We start from the raw sequence: 18,818 nt of genomic DNA, 5'->3' as shown, positions 1-18,818 counted from the left end.
GGCCGCATCTTCATGGCTTCAGGATGACGTCCACACCCACCAACGCGAGAACCTCTATATTTTCTGCCAACACGGGCCTAGGATTGAACAGCAAACTCACACCGTTAAATACCCCATTTCAGCGTGGGCCAAAATCTCCTTATAAAACACGCAGTCCGTACGAATCCGGGCTTTCTCTGAAAAGAGTAATTGGGACAACAGTCTCTTCACCGACTGCATTCGATACGTTACCGAACGAACCCATATTCGCCTACACAGCGGGTGCTGCTACTGTAGTTGTTAATATCGACGATGCATCCAACACGACTCAACGATTCTTCCGAGCCAGACCTTCGGCGGTCGCTTCGCAAACCGTCAGTAGCTTTGCCGGAACACCATCCACCCCCACCAACGTTGCAAATGATGGGAGGAATAGAACATTAGGAGGCCTGAGGGACGCTGGAATTCCTTACTCGCCTTCTACCCCACATTCTGGACTTGAGTATCTCGCAGACTCGCCGAACGCAAAGTCTGGGACCGCGAGGGGTCGAATCAAAGCTGCCACATGTTTATCTATAAGCCGTGACGGAAAGCTGTTGGCGGTCGGCGAGGTTGGTATTATTGGTTCCTCATGACATGAAATTTGCTAACGCATCTACAGACTGGCGTGGAACCCCGCGTACTTATTTTTTCTCTTCAAAATGGTTCTTCAGACATTCCTTTAGCTATATTGAACGGACATTGCTTTGGAGTTAGTGCCATTGCTTTCAGCCCAGACGGCAGATATTTGGCCAGCTTAGGGTCACCTCAAGATGGGTTTCTATACGTGTGGTCTATCAACCAAAGAACGGGAAGTGCAAAATTACATTCGAGTGGGAAATGCATTACGAATATCAGACAAATGCTCTGGCTTGGGAACAGTGTGGTTACGTAAGCTTGCGAATTTAATGTAGACTTGTTATATACTGACGTGTTGCAGCATTGGCACTCGGCATGTCAAAGTATGGAGGATTGAGGAGCCTCGAAGCTCGTCCCCTACGAAGCCAAGATTCGGGCTGGATGGCACACCACAACCAACGCCCACACCACCGATTGGTATGGTTAAAACTCTTTCTGGAAGAAACGTTATTCTCGGCCCACTTCTAGAAACGACCTTTACGACAATTGCTGTAATATCTGATTCGAAAGCGATAATATGCTCCGACAGAGGTGACGTCTGCCTGCTCGACGATATGGAGGGTACGACGATAGTAAAGGTAGCCTCAACAGGGTTTTCTATAGCATGTATGGCTGTGGATTCCCAGGAGCGTCTGGTGAGGATAGGAGGGCAAAACGGGAGATTCAAAACCTTAAATTTGGATCAATTGTTGACACCAGCCAGCTCTCCAGAGTCACCTATCGCATTTGAGGAAGATGGTGTGACGTCTGATGATGGACATCTTCTTGCTATGGGGTATGCATGTCGAAACCTCGTAACTATCAATTCAAAGCAATTAATTGAGATATCGAAAGCCACATCTGATCTGGTTGGACCACCAAAAGCAACCTGCACTCCATTCCCCGCTCACGGGGATGCTGTTTTAGGAGTACGATTATTGTCGCAACCCAACGAGATGCAAGCGTCTTTCATCACTTGGTCGGCAGATGGTCTGATCGTTTTCTGGGATCTAGATGGTAACTGCAAAGCGACGCTAAAGACGAACCTTGAACAGTCTGCTTCACAAGAAGATATTCATAACCAGTGCCTCGTGGTGCGGGCCTCTGTCGGTGTAAAGTTTCTAGTCACTGGTGACAAGTTTGGTGTTCTACGAGTTATTGACGTAACAAGTCAAAATGTCACGTTCGAAGCAAGAGCGCACTCTTCCGACATTCTTGACATTGCGCTGCACGAAAATGGAAACGAGGTGATGCTAGCTACTTGCGGGAGGGATAAGACCGTGCAGCTATTTCGTTTGATATCTGGCCAGTGGACATTGATGCAAACACTAAATGAACACACGGCGAGCGTGTCCAACATACTCTTTACCCAAAATGGAGAGAAGTTGATATCATGTTCCGCAAACCGCGACATACAGGTCCGACAAGTGTTGAAGAAGGAGGCACCACACGAGCACGAAGTGGCGGCCATTCCATTGAAGATTATTTCCCTCAAGAGCGCCCCAAAGTCCATGACAGCATGTGTTGGAGACCAAGCGGGTAATCTGCTCGTTGCCCTATCTGATCGAAGTGTTGGGACATACAACATCACTAGCGGCAAGCTACTGAGCTCATTTCGAGCTACTGACAGTGAAGGCATAGATAACGTTGTCTTAGGTGCTCTCGCAATGGGCGCACCAAGCATCGTTCCAGGTCACCCAACCATTCTTGCTGGACTCTCTGAAACTGATAAATCGGTTCGGATTTATAACGCTGTGACGGGTGCTTTTCTTGACAAAGAGTGGGGGCACACTGCTGGAGTAGAGGATGTTGTTCTGCTGGAAGGCCCTGGAACCGATCAGAAAACTTTGGTCAGCACAGGATCTGACGGTACAATCATGATATGGGATCTGTCTGCCAACCCAGCGGAGCCACAAGATTCTCCAGACATTTCTATTCTCACAGGTGATCCATCTACCCCAAGAGATACTTCAGTGGCAAGGCCACCTCTTAGACGGGTGCTTTCAAGAGCTGAGATGGCTGAGTTTCAACGGCCAACTCCAACTCCTACACCCACAGGTAACCGATCTCCCCCACGGGTTTTGAGACGCAAAACATCCCGATATGGCGGTCTCACCTCACAGTCACCCGCGTTGGCTCCGCCGCCTGTGTCTTTGGCCAACTCGAAGCATTTTCCATCATCTTCTGACGACACCGCCGTTCGCCGAACCGGTCGCAATCGCTCGCGGAGCCCACCAAGTCCTAAAGTGAAAGACATGAGGAGGCCTTCTCTAGCATCTCTTAACGATTCCAAGGGTCGAGTCAGAGGGACTGGGAATTTCAGCGAATATGGGACGCTTAACATGTCTACAGAATCCGCATGTCGAACACTGCGATCTTATCGCAAAAAGTTGTTATCCTCAGAACCTGTAAAGGACGAATTATTAAGGGAGCTCGATCAGGAGCTACGACTGACGGTGATAGCACTTGGAGAACGTAGTCTCAAGTCGAAGACGATGAATGAGGAAGTACTGATGCGAGGCTTGCTCGACCAATACTCGGAACGTCTCGTTTCGATGTTTGACGAAAAGCTGAGGATGACAAAAGCCGAATCGAACGACGTAATGGAAGAGGAACCGGGGCCGGAGCGACCGAAAACAGCTGGGAATCCAATTATCAGCTCTGTATAACATTTCATTTCTACATTAGAGAGGCGGGTTCTCATTTACGGGGCGAGGGGGGTGTTTTGATTTTTTAATATCTAGGGTACGTGGAGTTAGGAGGTTCGTGTCAGTTTTTCTTTAGATTGTATTATTCAAAGCGTGGGAGTCCGGCGAGGCAATTGCTTAGGGATACTTTGTATGGCGTTGCTTTTGGGTTTAGGGGTATGTAGTGACTTTGGGTTTAAGGCACTCGTTCTGATGTGCAGGCGGCTAAGTGCTGATGTTGCTGGGAGTCTAAGGACAAGGTGGAAACTTATCGTTATGGCCGTGGTAGATTTTTCGGACCACCGATAAGGCTGGTTAGGCATGGCGTTACTGGCAGAGGGGTACATCTTCGCGAGGAGATACTCTGGCTTATTCGCGTTAATGAGATGAAATGCAGATGCATACATATGCAATGCAAATTATAACTTGGATCACTATGCTTCACTCTGTGATATTCCTATGCCGCCCAAGTGATAATGTTACAATATGTTAGATTATGTTAATACTCCCTCTAAAAATGCTCACGCCTTCCTCATAGTATCTTGCGGCAAGCCCACAATCAATACACAATTGAGACCCATCAACAATACTCTCTGTGCACTTGACTCCCACGTGTTTCCGACATCAATCCTCTATAAGGGCAATCCAAAATCTCACGAGCATCCGTCACCACCTCACAACCTCCACCAACCCTCTCGTCCACGCCCAACACACACCACCCGCAAAAACACCCCCCAAAACAAGCGTCAATAGATTCCGTCTCTCCACGCCCTTAACCATCAGACCGCTCATCTCGTCCCCGTTATCAGGGACAACGAGGTTGTACGACGGGATGTATTTGAATGCGAAATCGGTCTCGGTGCCTAGACCGAAGGTTTTGGAGTGGATTATGTTTTGGTACAGGAGGTGGCGGAGGGACTGTGGGTGTTAATATAAATGGGGTTTGGGTTGGAGGGGGAGGGGGAAGGGGAACAGGGCAGAATTTACCTTGAGACCATGTGCATCCATTCTAGGACTCATCCTCTTCAACCAACTGCCCACCCAAAAAAACGCACACTGTCCAGCCATCAAAGCCCAATAATACCAACTAGGCCGTCCCATTCCGAGTTCATCGCCCATTTGATTCCCATTCATCCACCGCGCGCTCGCTTCTAGGAACTGTCTTGATGCGAAAGCAGGCGGTTGGGTGTGTAACGAGGTGATTATGTTATTCGCTAATACTTTACTCATCTCACTGGGATGGATTTCCGATACCATCAATGACTCCATGATGGCGCGGGCGCGCTCAGGGGTAGAGAAGTAGGAGGAGTCGACGCCGATGTAGTACGCTATGAGACGCCATAACGCGACGTAGTCTTCTATTTCCTGGGGCCGCAGCCAGATTAGTTGGCGCGGGATGCCGAAGAAGACGAGGGTTGCGGAGAAGGTGGAGATGGTGCCGATGCTGTCGAGGTCGTTGATGGGGACACCATAGTCTGCGACGGAGTAGTAGGAGGGTCGGGATTTGGCGAGGGCGAGGATGCGACGACGGACTGCTGCGTGGAGGAGACGGACGCGGATGGTGGATTGGAAGCCGGCGCCGCCGGGTTGGATGGATTCGAGGGAAAGGGTGCATTGGAGTATGTGTTGTGTTGTTTCTGGGTGGGGTTAGTGAGTTTTAAGTGGAAGTCTGGCTTGGGAGTTGAAGAAAGAGGTAGGCAAGAGTTTATTGGCCGATGGGCGAGGAAGACCTCATTATTAAATGTCTGCTTTCTGATAAATGAAGAAAGACAGTAGTAGTGAGAAATTACATACCGAACATTCGTTGTTTCGCAACATTAGGTGAGAAGCCTCCAGTGCGTGCAAGTACTAATGTCAAGTCAGCTTCGTGTAACTTCGCTTGTGAAAAGGGGGAGCCGTGGAGGTAAGCCAACGCCCCACTTCATCCTAACATCATGAAATTCGTCGCTTTTGGGGCTCAAAATTCAAAGACGTACCTTCTGTAACTCTACTAGCAGCCATTCCTCCTAATAAACTCTGGTATGCAAGCTACAATGTCCAATCAGTGAATACTCTTCCACCGCTCACAAAACTAGGTGAGAACTTACAGCTGTCAAAGCAGGACCACCATATCTGTAAAACACATCTTGACCTCTTGAAATCTGATCCCAATCTACCCAATCAGGAACAGTATTCACTTGATCCCATAACTCCCCTAAAGCACCTCCCTCGGACGCATTGTCTTTCAATAACTCATATAAATCTCGCTTCTTCTTTTCCTCTTTCTTACTCTCTTCTTTCTCACTTCCTACTTTCTCACCTCCACCACCACCATCCGTCTTCGTCACCCTAACAAAACCCTCATCACTCTTTTCCCTCTCCCTATTCCTCGGAATATGTCCACTGCTCGCAGGTGGTGAAATCTCATCAAGCCGATTTAGCGCCCTCTCGCCAAGGGTATCATAACTAAACTTCAACGACTCCAACTCCTCCGCAGTCTGATGTAACGGCGTCCACTGGAACTGATATCCATAAACATATCTCGTATTCTCATCTTTCCTGTAAAAAGGGTTCCAGGCCTGCCAAGCCATATCGCCACCCACGCGCAGAAAGAGCTGTCAGACGGCTATGCAGTAGAACTGATGATCGAATGCAATTGACAAGGAATGTAAATTCAGGATAAACTAAGACCAGGGGAATAGGTGAAAGGGAATGTGTAAGTGAATTACCATGTTGGTAGCCCAACACAACAGAGGAAACATGACTTGCCACTCGGACATCACATGGGCATCATGGACATCACCACGACTCCGTAGCGCATATTTCCCATACCTCACTGTCCAGATCCAGCACCTACAAAAGGCCCGCCTTCAACAGTACGGAGTTTTATCTGCCGGCTAAGCACACACACCAACGAACCCCCACTACTGTCGATCAGATCCCTGTATTGATCCTTCGAAGAGCTAGTGTGGGGTGCGTTAAAGTTCTTTTCATTTTGACGCTTCACGATTGCCGAGGGGGGAAATGGTTGATGCATGCCGAGATGCGAGAAATGCAAGTTTGTGAATCTGGAAGGTGCGGTGGAGTTGAGATTGGGGCTGTGTTCGATAATAATGTGGTGAAGGTTCTGGATTTTTTTTGCTGTTGGAAGATTTCGTAGGTGGCGAGGAGGGCGGAGACGGGAAGACGGATGGGATGTCGCTTGGAGTGCGTGCTTGCATGGAAGGAGTTAAGGATGTTTACTATTCGAGCAATCTCGTGACGGAGGTAAATCCAACTAGATTCACAGTAAAAGGAGTGTATTGATCAGCAAAGCAGTTATTTTGGTATGGTGAGAAAGAAATCAATTTACAATTTGAGATTAAATCCCAAGTGCTTTTGCTATCATACAAGCGCTCATCTAGAACCCTACTACTCCGTCGCTATTCCTACGCTCAATGCACACGCAGAGCTGTTTAATTCAAAGTATTGACGCCTTTCCCATGCCCCGTAAACGCCATTGATAATTTCAGTTTTGTTTTCTGTATATCCTCGTCTCATGACTCGTCCATCAATTCGAGTGGAGGTCTTGAAGTGTGTGCTAGCAGTGGCTTCTCAACGTTGATCGGGCTGATATCTCCAGTCATATCATCAAGTGAGATCGCTGGCAAGTTTGGACTAAGACCATGTTCACTTGGGTTGTACAAAACGAGTGATCCGCTTCGTGTTCTGCCCTCAGTCTCTCCATCGCTAACCGGGCTTGCAGGTAGATCGGTTCTTGGTCTGTGATGTAACTTTGCCAATGCCTCTGCCAAATCCTCTGCGTGAACTTGCTTGTTTGGCGCATCTTCCATCTTCACTTCCCATCCGTGTGGTGGAGATGGTGGCGGGGAAATGAAGAATAGCTTTCCGGCGTCTGGGAGGTTCAGGTGCTCGTCTTTAGGTTCGATCGAAGTCGCATGTCCAAAATAAACCTTTACTCGCTCGCCCATGATAGCCTCGCCATCTAGAATTTGTTTGATGCGGATAGCGGAATCCTCCTCGAAGAAAGAAACGATAATGCGGCGGAAAGACTTAAGTGGTGCCCATGAGTGGATTGGCGCAGAAGCGTTGACGAGGTCCTTGATCGTTTGGAGGTTATCTGCGCGAAAGATTTCTGGGTCTTGCAGGTTGGTGATGATGAGGGTATTCGAAGGAGGAGTTGGCTGGATGAGTTGTGGGAGGTTCGACAGATCTATAGACATCGGCTTGCGGGATGATCGCGACGATGGCCGCGAAGACTCTGGGGATGGTGATAAGGACATGGTGCGTGGTTTGGTACTTTCTCAGTAGATATGTTGAGAAGTGGAAGAGTACGTCTGTGAGTGTTCTTGTATGAATGTGAAGTTGTCCTGTTGTCCTGGTTGAATAATGAGTCGAGTTCAATGGTGGCGGGCAGTTGATATGTTTTATAATTTGGACCGGGGGCGAGCCAGAAAGAGCTGCGCCTCGGAGGGTTTGTGCTTTTCGCCGTCATTCCCCAACCCTCTCTCCCTCTGTGGCTTCCAGTCGCTCGCTCCACCGCTCCGCTTGGTCGCTGACTTTTCACCTTCTGGGCCGGTCGCGTAACCCAGACACGCTGAATATTCGACGAGCTCAGCCACCAGAAGTGCCAATCGAATTGCCGGAACGGGCCTGAGAGGGGTTGACAGATGCGACAAACTCCATCGTGATCGCTGGAGCTCGACCTCAACGGCCCGGGACTGGGAGCATGCATGGTGATTATCGCTCGTTCTTGGCTACGTGTACGCGCACACAGTCTGGAACACTACCGACAGTGCAAAAGAGAGATCCAATGCTCGAGCGTGGAGATGGGAGTGTTGAAACGTGTGTCAAACGGGATTCATCCTCGTGAGTTCGGCGTCAAAAGGACCAGTTTACTTCTCCTTCGCGCCTATCAACCACTCCCGAGTATTACACCAACTCTTTGTTGGTGAGATTTATGCTTGTTAGAATCTGCGTGATCATGAACACTGCCGAGTCGAACAAACATTTGATCATTCCCATGGACCGGAGTCAAGCGCCAGATCATAGCCAGTCTTCCCCATCCTGTCCTCATATTATTAACCTTACTCCGGGAATATGGGATGGGCTGGAAGCGCTGTGGTCTTCGGCGGCACGCTCCTGTACTCTCTTCCTTCCTCAAGAATATCTACAGCGCCAATATCGGTTGCAGTACCACTCTTGCGGTATCCAACGAAGCCATTCAACAGAGATTGGCTGGCTGCATACGAATGATACTTACGGGGAGGTAGCTCACCTCTTGGAGGTTTGAGTGATGAGGGCAGTGCAATTGATAAATGCTTCACCTGCCTCATCCAGGTCCGAAAGTTCATACCTATTGATTCCACAAATCTTGGCGATGAGCTTGAAAGTCTTATTGATTAAGCGGCATCACATGCAGTCAACCGAGAAAGTCTCATCCGTAGATATCCCGTTCCGTTTGTCAATCTGCGGATCTACAGAGTGTCGTTACTCGTATCCTGTCTGGATATTCTTGGATATTCTTGATCTTCAGCCATGTAGCTCCTGTCAAGTCAATTCTACTAATTTCCAACTTCTTATTTTCAGACCCAGCATGACTTCAATTCCCAGTGGCACCCCAATACAGTGGATTCTTGAAAGCTTGCTTTCAACAATGTTATCATAACCGGTCTAGGTGTTCTAGACGAAGGTTTGTCCGGCTTGACACTTCGGTAACCTGTTACGAGCTACAAAGGAGGCTGAGTACCAACACCTAACATGCCAACTCAGCGCTTTAATGTTACAAACCCCGCTGACTACGGGGTAATGACAAGACTCGGCGAAGCTAACGTCTTTCTCTTGATTTCTTTTCTTTCTAACACTCCAATCCCTACCTTCAAATAATCACTGGGTCTTCTCCTATTGACTCTCGCTTAGAGGATCCCCAACGTTTACCTATGAGTACGGATTCTAGTCATTCGGTGGCGAAGGAAAAGTTGTTGAGACCATTATACCTGGGAAGACACGTGTGCTGAGTTGTGCAGAACAGCCTCAAATTTGCAAGGAGCTCCAAAATATGTCAACATTAGTTAATTGTTGGAGGAAGTGGAAGTTCCTTTGTCATGTCCTCCCTATGTCGCGCGGTGCGATTCTCCGCTAAATCCCACGACATAAAAAAGATCAAGCCCCCTGGGATTAAGCGAAGCCTCCACGTGATACTAATCCAAGCCTTTTCCGCATCTGGCAAGGGTGCAGGAATGCGCGCCGGCATTGTTCTCTAGAATTTGCCTGGACGTCAGCCTCCTCAAGATCATCGCAACGCGTCTCCCCAAACATCACCGCAGGCACGAATCGCAAATCCACAGCAAGAGGCGTTGCTACGTACCCAACACTTGTTTGATCGGATACCTCAGCCTTGCAGACTGCCCTCGGTCGATCCACCTCAAACAAGCTTAGAAAGCTGTTCCGAACATCTTGAAGCCTCGTCCCTACGTTCTCTCAGCCTCCCTTGCGCCAAAGCCACTTTCGGTCAACGCCAGACATTCAAGATGGATTACGATGCGATGATGTTAGATACGGAGGCGTCCGGGCCTATCGTGAAGATTCCAGTTGTAAGTACCCGCGAGGCTAAGTCTTTCATGAAGGCGAGGCTCACGCGCAAGATGATAGATTGCGCCGCATTCGGTCGATTTCGAATTATCAAACGTGGATCTGGCTTTCGCGAACTCGATACGACGGGTCATCATGGCTGAGGTCCCTACAATGGCAATTGACCTCGTAGAAATTGCGGCGAACACATCGGTACTAGCAGATGAATTTATCTCGCATCGGTTGGGGCTTATTCCATTAAACTCAAAAAATGCAGACAGTATCGAATACTCACGGGACTGTGATTCTTGCGACAACTACTGCGACAAGTGCAGCGTTACTCTTACGTTGCACGCGCGATGTACAGGAGATGAGATTATGAAAGTCTACGCACGGGATCTGGTAGTTGAGGCCGTATCTGGGAATGGAGATCTAGGAAGTCCAGTGATCACAGATCCAGAGGGGTTAGGCACTGTTATTTGCAAGCTGCGCCAGGGCCAGGAACTGCGCATGAAGTGTATTGCAAAGAAGGGAATCGCAAAAGAGCATGCCAAGTGGGCACCAGTATCTGCTGTAGGTTTCGAGTACGACCCACATAATAAGCTGAAGCACGTCGATTTGTGGTATGAGGAGGATGCCGCAGCAGAATGGTAGGTCTACTCGCACTTGTACGCCGAAAGGCCTCTTTACTGACCCCCCCTAGGCCTGAAAGTGAAAATGTCAAATGGGAAGAACCACCACAAGAAGGCGAGCCGTTCGATTACGATGCAGTGCCCGAACGATTTTATTTCGAGGTAGAGAGTGTCGGAAACCTGGAACCAGATGCCATCATTCAGCAGGGAATCAAAGTCCTACAAGAAAAGCTAGCATCGGTCATTGCAGCCTTGACTGGTGAGGGCGAGGGTGGCGCAAATGGAGCTGATTACGAACCACCACGAAGTCCGGATATTGGTGGCGGCGCGAATGGCGGTGGATGGGATAACCAGGGCTACACGACACCATTTGGAGCTGCGAATGGTGGTGGATGGGGAGGAACTGGAGCTGCGACGCCTTATGGAGCCACTCCATATGGACAAAGTGGAACTTGGAATTGAAGTTAAAAGGTCGATAAAAGTAATAGCGTTTCGCACTCACCATCTACGAGATCTCGAAACAACAGGAATTTCTGAGGGCTCTAATAGCCTCGCCATAAAAAGGCAACAGAGACAAAACCATGTATTAATACTTGCATATGAGATCACGGCGTTCCGGGAAAAACATCATACCCACATGGGGACAAGGCGGCAATCTAGACCGTGGTCTGTAATCTAACAGGTTTTGGAATGTCCAGACTCTTTAGCAAAGGGCAAACTTATTCGTAGTAACCATACCAAAAAGGTCTTTCAAGCTACAATCGCTATCCAAGACTCAAAACCATACCTTGTTATACAATGGAAGCTATAATCTATCGGTTTCAATCATGGCTTTATCGATACACATACTGCAGATATAACATTTTAACGTTGTATTGTCTATTCTATAACAGCAGAAATGTCTTCCCTCCCAAAATATGCGTCTACACAAAACGGAAACCTAGGTAATCTTACAATATCCCCTAGTGACATATACGCCTCTGACGCCTTCATATGCATTTATCCGCCAAACTCCTAAACTTTGTGTATGGTATAAAAACAGAAATTCAACCTTATCTTTGCCAAGTTCACTCTAGACCTTCTTACATCCTCGTCTATCTTTTACCACAGGGCCATGAGCCAACCCTCGAGTCTATCATGGTACATCCATTCGAGCTCTTACTTCCCGATTTCCACCAGTCTAGCAAGTCTAAACAAACTCTCTCCGTCTCGAGTTTCGAGCATCAAGTCTTTTCGAACTTGTCGTTGATCTCAGGTGATTGTGGATAATATTCCAGCCATTTATGGCTCGCCAGCCGAATCATCAATCCCCTTTAACCTCCTGTATATCTTTTTGTGTTGTTCCAAGAACAAAAAGGTAGCGATTGTATGAGGACCCAGTCTGATAAAACTAGGAACCCATCCTCTGAACATCCATCCTACACCCTCGTCTCTGTATACATCCATCAAGAGCTTTCTAAGTGGTTTGCTCTCACTGGCGCTCATGATCCTAGTCTTTATGACGTCGACTGGAGAGCAGACTGTAGTTGCGACGAAGCCTGCCAGGAAGGAGGCGGAGAAATGTGTTGTTAAGTTATCGGTTAAAGGTGTGTGTTGAATCAGGACTCGTTTAAAGCCATCGTATGATGCTAGTTGCGAGGCTGTCATGAGGACGGCTCGCATACTATTTGGCCAGACCCCACGAAACAATGTTCTCCAGCCTTCTTCACGCGTCATTCGTATTAATCCATCAATTGCGTTCTTGTAGTTTCTGCGATCTGCTGGAGCGAGTGCGGCATCGTGCTGCATGCGGACGTTAAGGACATCTGCAGGATTACCTGCTACTCCACCCAAGAAGCCAGATGTTGATGCCATGGCTATGAGGGCGGGGAAGGATGGAGATTGTGTGCTCGTGGTGAAATCGGCTTTCAGTTCTTCATAAACGCCGAATCGGGTTGTGGAATAAGTCAATTGACGAAGGAGGGACGCGGACAGGCCAGAGTAGAGTCCCAGGAAACCATCATTCTTAAATACGTGTGCAAAAGTTCCAACCATCGATTTTGGAGCGTCAGCGCTGCGAGTTTGTAGGCGGACCTTGACTATGGAAATGCAGATTAGTAAATTGTACTGCAGCAAAATATCAGAGAATGCCTACCAAGATCCAGAGGATGTGTTACGCATGCTGCAAAACAGCTTGCGCTTCCACCAAACCAGAAGGGATATTTTAAATGCGCTCTCTCCCATGCCTTCTTTCTCGACAATACCGAGTCTTGTTGTTGCGACTTCGACATACTCGTGGACGACATTATAGCAGAATTTCGAACCGTGATAGCATACCGCAGAAGCAGGATCCAGGAAAAGAGTGTGGAGGGGTAGAAATAAAGATATCGAGCGGAGATAAGCTGAATTATGAGGTTATTCCTAAAGATACGCTCGGCCAGGAAAATATTACCGAGACGCGGAACCTTGCAAGCAGACTTTGGTCGACGGGCTCAAAAGTAGCGCCGAAAGCAACGTCTTGCCGAGGGGAGAGAGTGACAGAATTCCAGGTAAACGAATAGTTCGAGCGAGTGAGTGTAGGTATATTTTCTTGTGGTCGTGTGCTCCTGGGAAAATAATTCGAGATGATGTGTAACTCCACCAACATTCAGACCAGAGCGTCTCCGTCATTGCGCAGACCGGAACGGAAGAACCTAAGAGCCTAAATCTTCGGTCCACACCAGCCTCGAAGCTTGTGAAGCTTGGAGCTGTCAACCAATGCTCTCCCCGGATTCTATCATTATGTGTTAGCTATGAGGTCAATTGCGAGAAGACAGCGCTTTTCGACGGTCAGAGAGGCTTTGGCTATCTTTACAGGACTCTCTAATGGTGCTGCGGGGAGATTTAAGAGCTGCTGCCAATGCCGGCATAACTCGACAGGTTCGTTGATGTTGCTCTACAAAATTGCCTTTGAATTAACAGGCGTCAGCGAGTGCATTTCCCGGTAAAATCACATTAGGTGGCAAGGAGTACCAGAAAGACAACTGGTTCAACGTACCAGACTCGATCGCCAACTCTTTGACGCGCGAGTTACACAACACACCAGATCACCCCATATCCATAACCCGCTCAATTGTCGAGTCCAAATTTCCCTCTCCGACTTTCAAACACTACAACAAATTCTTTCCGGTTGTTAGTACGCACGAGAATTTCGACTCTTTGGGATTCCCCGCAGATCATCCTGGGCGAAGCAAAACAGACACGTACTACGTGAACGAGAAAACGGTGTTACGAACCCACACAAGTGCCCACGAACTGGCCATCTTCGGAGCAAATGAAAGCGTGGGATATACCTGTAGTGCCGATGTTTACCGGAGAGATGCGATCGATAAAACCCACTACCCGATCTTCCACCAGATGGAGGGTGCGAGGATGTGGGATAGGAGGAAAGCGCCGGGAGGAAACATTGTGCAAGCTGTTTGGGACGATATTTCGAATTTGCCAACCCATGACATGATTGTCGAAGATCCAAATCCACCTACACATCCTGAACGGAATCCGTTACAGCACGGTCACTCGCATGACGAGGCAGAGGCGATCGCAGCACACCTGAAGAGGTCATTGGAGTTGATGGTCGTAGAAATATTTTCCAGGGCGAAAACGGCAGCCATCGCAGCAGACCCAAACTACCATGACGAACCATTGAAAGTTCGATGGATAGAAGCGTATTTCCCATGGACAAGTCCATCTTGGGAGCTCGAAATTTTCTGGCAAGGAGACTGGTTAGAGGTTCTTGGTTGTGGTGTTGTCAAACAGGAACTTCTCGAGAATGCAGGCGTGCCTTCACAACTAGGCTGGGCGTTTGGAATCGGTCTCGAACGTATCGCAATGCTTTTATTCGAAATACCGGATATTCGTCTGTTTTGGTCGCAAGACGCACGATTTCTCGATCAGTTCAAGGGCGTCTCATCTGACCTCACTTCTTTGAAACGATATGTTCCGTTCTCCAAATATCCCGCCTGTTACAAAGACGTTGCATTCTGGCTTCAGCCATCCTCTTCATCTACTACTTCGGCAGCCGGGGGGCTAGCTCCAGTACAGAGTTTCCACGAAAACGACGTGATGGAAATTGTAAGAGAGATTGGAGGAGATGTTGTGGAAGATGTCAGAAAAACCGATGAGTTTACTCATCCCAAAACAGGAAGGAAGAGCTTATGCTATCGTATAAATTACCGAAGTCTTGAGAGAACGTTGACGAATGAGGAGGCCAACGAATTTCATGAACAAGTTAGGGCAGCGCTTGCCAGAAGATTAGGTGTTGTATTGCGGTAGTGTACTGTTGAAATCCGAGATTTGGCAGAGGGCAATCTGCGTTCGGTCAATGCTATCGAAAAGAAGGAGTCGAGCAGATATAACCATGGAATGTTGACGAGCTGTTGGCTATTTGCTGTACCATATGTCGCGATATAATACCCACTTTACATATTTACTACCATACATTACATTACATATTTGGCATATTTGACTGTCAAATTATTGCCATACTCCTCGCTGTCCGGCCAGAACGTTGAGAACCCCTCATATCAATACGTCACACGTCACCTAGCTAGCTCAGCACCCTACCCCACCAAAATTGACCCTAGATCCTCCTCTTCATACTAGCAATTGACAACTTCTTTCATGAAGCAAGACTTAATATCATACATCAATTAATACTTAAGCAACGAGTTTCAATAAAGATAATTCAAAATATCTAAATACATAAGTGGAAAATGGCAAATACATCAAGCAACGATCCAAAGCTTATGGATGTTGAGCCTGGAGGAGAGGGACCTCAGTAAGTTTACTGAGCTCGCATTGTCATCTCGATATTTCAAATTTGATTAAAACAGCTGATTCCTATTAGGTATGGAGGCAAACAGATAGTCGATCCCCCAAAACCAACTTCAAGTGGCCAATTCGGTGGTAATTACCACCTCAAAACAACTGCACTCTCAACCCCGCGCTAACCACATGTCACAGCTACCTCAGAGAAGTCCGAATCCGACCAAGCTGCAAGCGAAGAAAAGAAGGCTCGAGGTGAGAAGACGGCAGAGAATATCAGATATGGAGAAGCCATCAGCGAACATGGGTTTGGAGGAGAGACGACGACAAATTCGGGGGGTGTAGAAGATGGTTCGGAGACACAAGATGCGAAGCAGACGAGAAGGGAACAAGGGTATGGACCTGGGAGTGGTGTTGGTGCGTAGGATACGTGCATCTGAGGGGTAGTTGGGAAAATCATATCATGTGGTGGAATGAGATATTAGGGAAAGTTTGTGCGATGTGTGGACATGTTGTGGAACGGGAGACATCTGTAAGACAGCCACGGTGGGAGAGCATAAATGCGTAAAATATGGCTACCACGGGATGAAAAAATTGTATAACGTTGGACGTGTACTCCGTGGACTCGGTGTGGGATCCTCGAGGCAATTACCATCTTGGTGAGGGGTATGCATATGCACTCTGAGTGGTTTACCAACACTCTGTGCATTGAACACTTAAGTGGTGATGTACCTAGGGAATTGAAGGTAAGCATTTCGGCCAAGCCTGCAGAGGACTTATGTTAACGGTGGTTTTCGAATTACTAGAGAGAGAAGTGTTCTTGTTGCTTCAGGTGTAGTGTTTCTGATGCCAGCCACTGCTTCTTGGTTAGGATAATATAATACTTCTAACATGAAAGTGTTTTCTCAACATGGAACAATCCGCGTTGACTACATATTTCTGGTCAACCTAGATGAAAAGTCATTTTATGAAGATTAAACGAGATGAGATTCCATGAGGTGAGAGAGACACATTCAAAAGGCTCGCTTAATATTATGTGAAAAAGACCTGCTATCTTTCTAAATCCTTCAAGCTTGTTTATTCTAATAAATATTGTTCCCAGATAGGTTTCCATCTAATACTGCTGGTAAGTAATGCTCAATAACGCTTGCTAGTACCCCTCGAGGACCTAGTTCCCTTCAAAGAACAGCAGGCACACCCTGCCCGCTATTAATTGCCAGCAACGCTATCTCTGCCATCATGTTCGAAACGCTTCATATTCTCCCAATCAGGATCACTCGCCGGCATATAATCATCAATCCACTCTTGCGGAGCAGGAGGAATAACAGTCTGCCAATGCCGCTGCAAGTAAATAGCCAAAGCGTCCAAAGCATACGAGTCTGCGTTTCTATACACTCCAGGGGTGCCCTGATCATGAGCCAGATCATAGCACTTCTGCGCATGGTACGCATCGTCCTTGGTCGACGGATAAGCCACGAGATGTTTGTAGTGGTAGACCTCGTGCAACATCGTCACCGCTGTACTCGTCTCGTAGTTATCAATAATGAGCCGCTCGCGTGGATTATCTTTATGTCTCTCCATTTGCACTCCCAACGACTCTGCCGCGAAGAACCTATCACAGAAAATCGTACTGTGAATCTCCAAGTCTTCGCTGGCTAACTGCTGATTATTGTAATAAGCGTGTGTACTTCCGTCACAAGCATTATAAATATCATCGCAATACCAAAGGATTTGAAAATTCCCGCCTGATGTTGGCGTCCCGGCGTACAGCTTCTTCAGGTTTTCAAAGTTCTGCCAGATAGCGAATGTGTGTCTGTTGGTTGCTGCTGCGGCGTTAGAATGACTGTTATCCCATCTTACCCAGTCTTTGCCTAACCACATCGAATGCGGTACGTTGTAGTCGTAGCCCCCCTGTTGGTTGGTTTGCGCGTCGGCGAGCAGCTTTGAGTCGTACCAGGCGCTCTTGATTATCCCTATCTGTTGCTCGGTGCATTTGGGATCGATGTAGGTGTTCGGGAAAACGTCGTAGTCTCTATGCCATTCTTCGTCGGGAGCTTGTCGTTTTTCGACGGCAATTATGTGTGGAATATGATGTGTCGCGGCGAAACCGAGCCAAAGTGATACTAAGGGGATAGAGATAGGCATGATGTTGAATGCAGAATAGTATACTAGTTAAATCTTGTGCTTGGTTAACAGGAAGTAGAAGTTGATAGATTGATAAATTCATTCATGAAGAGCTTGAATAACTCAATAGACCTGTATCATTATGGCTCGGTATATTATAAATCATCCACACCTAAAGTAGAGCCTGTTTAAGATATGATAAGGAAGTTTTAGACAGCCAAGACTGAATCTTCTGACATGTGCGATTAACGAAACACGTTGAATCGTTGGAAAGAGCAGATAAGATAATACTGCTAGATAAGATATCGCTATTCAAAAGACCGAAAGCTTGAAAATATAGCAATAGGCGAGCGATCGTAGAGTCATAGAAGATGCAAGTAGAACTGAAAAGGTATACTGAAGAACCTTTAACGCAACGCAAGAGCAGTGAAATAGACCCAGACTTTGTAGGAACGACCATTCTCTTCCAGTGATGGTTATAGAATTTGAAAGTAAATTTGAGCCGGAACAACAAAATTATACCAATAACAGCCATTTCCTGTCGCATGCAATCATATATCTCTTTTCATCCACCTAGTTACAATCCAGAGGATTTGAAATATTCAACAAGCTATCTTCTAATATAACCTCAAAGGAAGTTGCATCTTTGACGCCATTTCTCGGTAAAAGTCGTGATTTTCGACTTTACCCTTTTTCAGACACTTGATAGCGTAGCGACAACAACTACAAACAAAGAAGCCAAGATACGAATGTTAGAAGTATAATCGGAAGTCCTGTGTTCTGGAAGGAATCTTATCTGAAGAATTTGGGTGGCCAAATAGTGTCATGTGTTCCTGGTGAGTTTTCGTGTAAAAAGACTGTTTGACGGAAAATTTATCCTTCGGTTAGTACTATTCGTATCTCGATCTAATCAGTTTGATATAACAAAGCTAACCGGTCTGTTTGGAAGGATATCCTAGGCGAGGCGGATTGAGCTCCACGTCGTAGAAACGGGGAGATGGTAGAGATCAAACGCTTTAACCATCGCTCGCGGTGTTGTTCATGGGATCTACTAAATCTAGATCGCTATTTTGATAAATCTCGATCACTATATTGAGTAGTGATTCTAGTGGCGCTGCGCTTGCTAAACACATCTTTAGCGCTAGGTCCGCAATAGAACTCGACCCGGCCTACCGGCCTAGACGTGTCTCGTTCTAAAGCTCTCGTATATATAATAGAATTTAAATATAGTTAGTAAGGTATATCACATCACGATCGAGATTTATCAAAATAGCAATCTAGATTTAGCAAACCCCTTGTTTATTTACATATATAATTGTAAGTGGGTCTGGTGAACTTTGTATATTCCTTCTAATCTCTGAGGAATCCGTGTCGATTATGTAATAATATCAATAATGACCATTTGAAT

General features: G+C 47.1%; 8 protein-coding genes across 8 annotated transcripts; 4 read left to right on the top strand and 4 right to left on the bottom strand.

Moving 5' to 3' along the window:
* Positions 1 to 23: 23 nt before the first annotated feature.
* Positions 24 to 3,305, top strand: GLAREA_03617 (WD40 repeat-like protein; the record flags this gene model as incomplete). The annotated part of the gene is made up of 3 exons (XM_008083870.1): positions 24 to 590; positions 641 to 909; positions 959 to 3,305. 3 exons carry the CDS (start codon positions 24 to 26, stop codon positions 3,303 to 3,305), a joined length of 3,183 nt encoding a protein of 1,060 aa, XP_008082061.1.
* A 684-nt stretch (positions 3,306 to 3,989) lies between these two features.
* On the bottom strand, positions 3,990 to 5,893 carry GLAREA_03616 (uncharacterized protein; the record flags this gene model as incomplete). The annotated part of the gene is made up of 5 exons (XM_008083869.1): positions 3,990 to 4,241; positions 4,311 to 4,960; positions 5,118 to 5,171; positions 5,300 to 5,351; positions 5,411 to 5,893. The coding sequence occupies 5 exons, from the start codon at positions 5,891 to 5,893 to the stop codon at positions 3,990 to 3,992; spliced, it is 1,491 nt and encodes a 496-aa protein (XP_008082060.1).
* A 945-nt stretch (positions 5,894 to 6,838) lies between these two features.
* On the bottom strand, positions 6,839 to 7,585 carry GLAREA_03615 (RNA-binding, RBD; the record flags this gene model as incomplete). The annotated part of the gene is made up of 1 exon (XM_008083868.1): positions 6,839 to 7,585. One exon carries the CDS (start codon positions 7,583 to 7,585, stop codon positions 6,839 to 6,841), a length of 747 nt encoding a protein of 248 aa, XP_008082059.1.
* Positions 7,586 to 9,832: 2,247 nt separating this feature from the next.
* On the top strand, positions 9,833 to 10,966 carry GLAREA_03614 (Insert subdomain of RNA polymerase alpha subunit; the record flags this gene model as incomplete). The annotated part of the gene is made up of 3 exons (XM_008083867.1): positions 9,833 to 9,895; positions 9,954 to 10,522; positions 10,576 to 10,966. 3 exons carry the CDS (start codon positions 9,833 to 9,835, stop codon positions 10,964 to 10,966), a joined length of 1,023 nt encoding a protein of 340 aa, XP_008082058.1.
* An 819-nt stretch (positions 10,967 to 11,785) lies between these two features.
* Positions 11,786 to 12,789, bottom strand: GLAREA_03613 (Mitochondrial carrier; the record flags this gene model as incomplete). Its single annotated transcript, XM_008083866.1, has 2 exons — positions 11,786 to 12,582; positions 12,639 to 12,789. The coding sequence occupies 2 exons, from the start codon at positions 12,787 to 12,789 to the stop codon at positions 11,786 to 11,788; spliced, it is 948 nt and encodes a 315-aa protein (XP_008082057.1).
* A 559-nt stretch (positions 12,790 to 13,348) lies between these two features.
* On the top strand, positions 13,349 to 14,794 carry GLAREA_03612 (Class II aaRS and biotin synthetase; the record flags this gene model as incomplete). Its single annotated transcript, XM_008083865.1, has 2 exons — positions 13,349 to 13,402; positions 13,445 to 14,794. The coding sequence occupies 2 exons, from the start codon at positions 13,349 to 13,351 to the stop codon at positions 14,792 to 14,794; spliced, it is 1,404 nt and encodes a 467-aa protein (XP_008082056.1).
* Positions 14,795 to 15,234: 440 nt separating this feature from the next.
* Positions 15,235 to 15,711, top strand: GLAREA_03611 (uncharacterized protein; the record flags this gene model as incomplete). Its single annotated transcript, XM_008083864.1, has 3 exons — positions 15,235 to 15,299; positions 15,369 to 15,427; positions 15,485 to 15,711. 3 exons carry the CDS (start codon positions 15,235 to 15,237, stop codon positions 15,709 to 15,711), a joined length of 351 nt encoding a protein of 116 aa, XP_008082055.1.
* Positions 15,712 to 16,495: 784 nt separating this feature from the next.
* GLAREA_03610 (Metalloproteases (zincins), catalytic) lies at positions 16,496 to 17,431 on the bottom strand (the record flags this gene model as incomplete). Its single annotated transcript, XM_008083863.1, has 1 exon — positions 16,496 to 17,431. One exon carries the CDS (start codon positions 17,429 to 17,431, stop codon positions 16,496 to 16,498), a length of 936 nt encoding a protein of 311 aa, XP_008082054.1.
* Positions 17,432 to 18,818: the final 1,387 nt, after the last annotated feature.

Source organism: Glarea lozoyensis (genome assembly GCF_000409485.1).
Source record: "Glarea lozoyensis ATCC 20868 chromosome Unknown GLAREA2, whole genome shotgun sequence".
NCBI lineage: Eukaryota > Fungi > Ascomycota > Leotiomycetes > Helotiales > Helotiaceae > Glarea > Glarea lozoyensis.
This window is presented reverse-complemented; position numbering and strand designations above follow the sequence as displayed.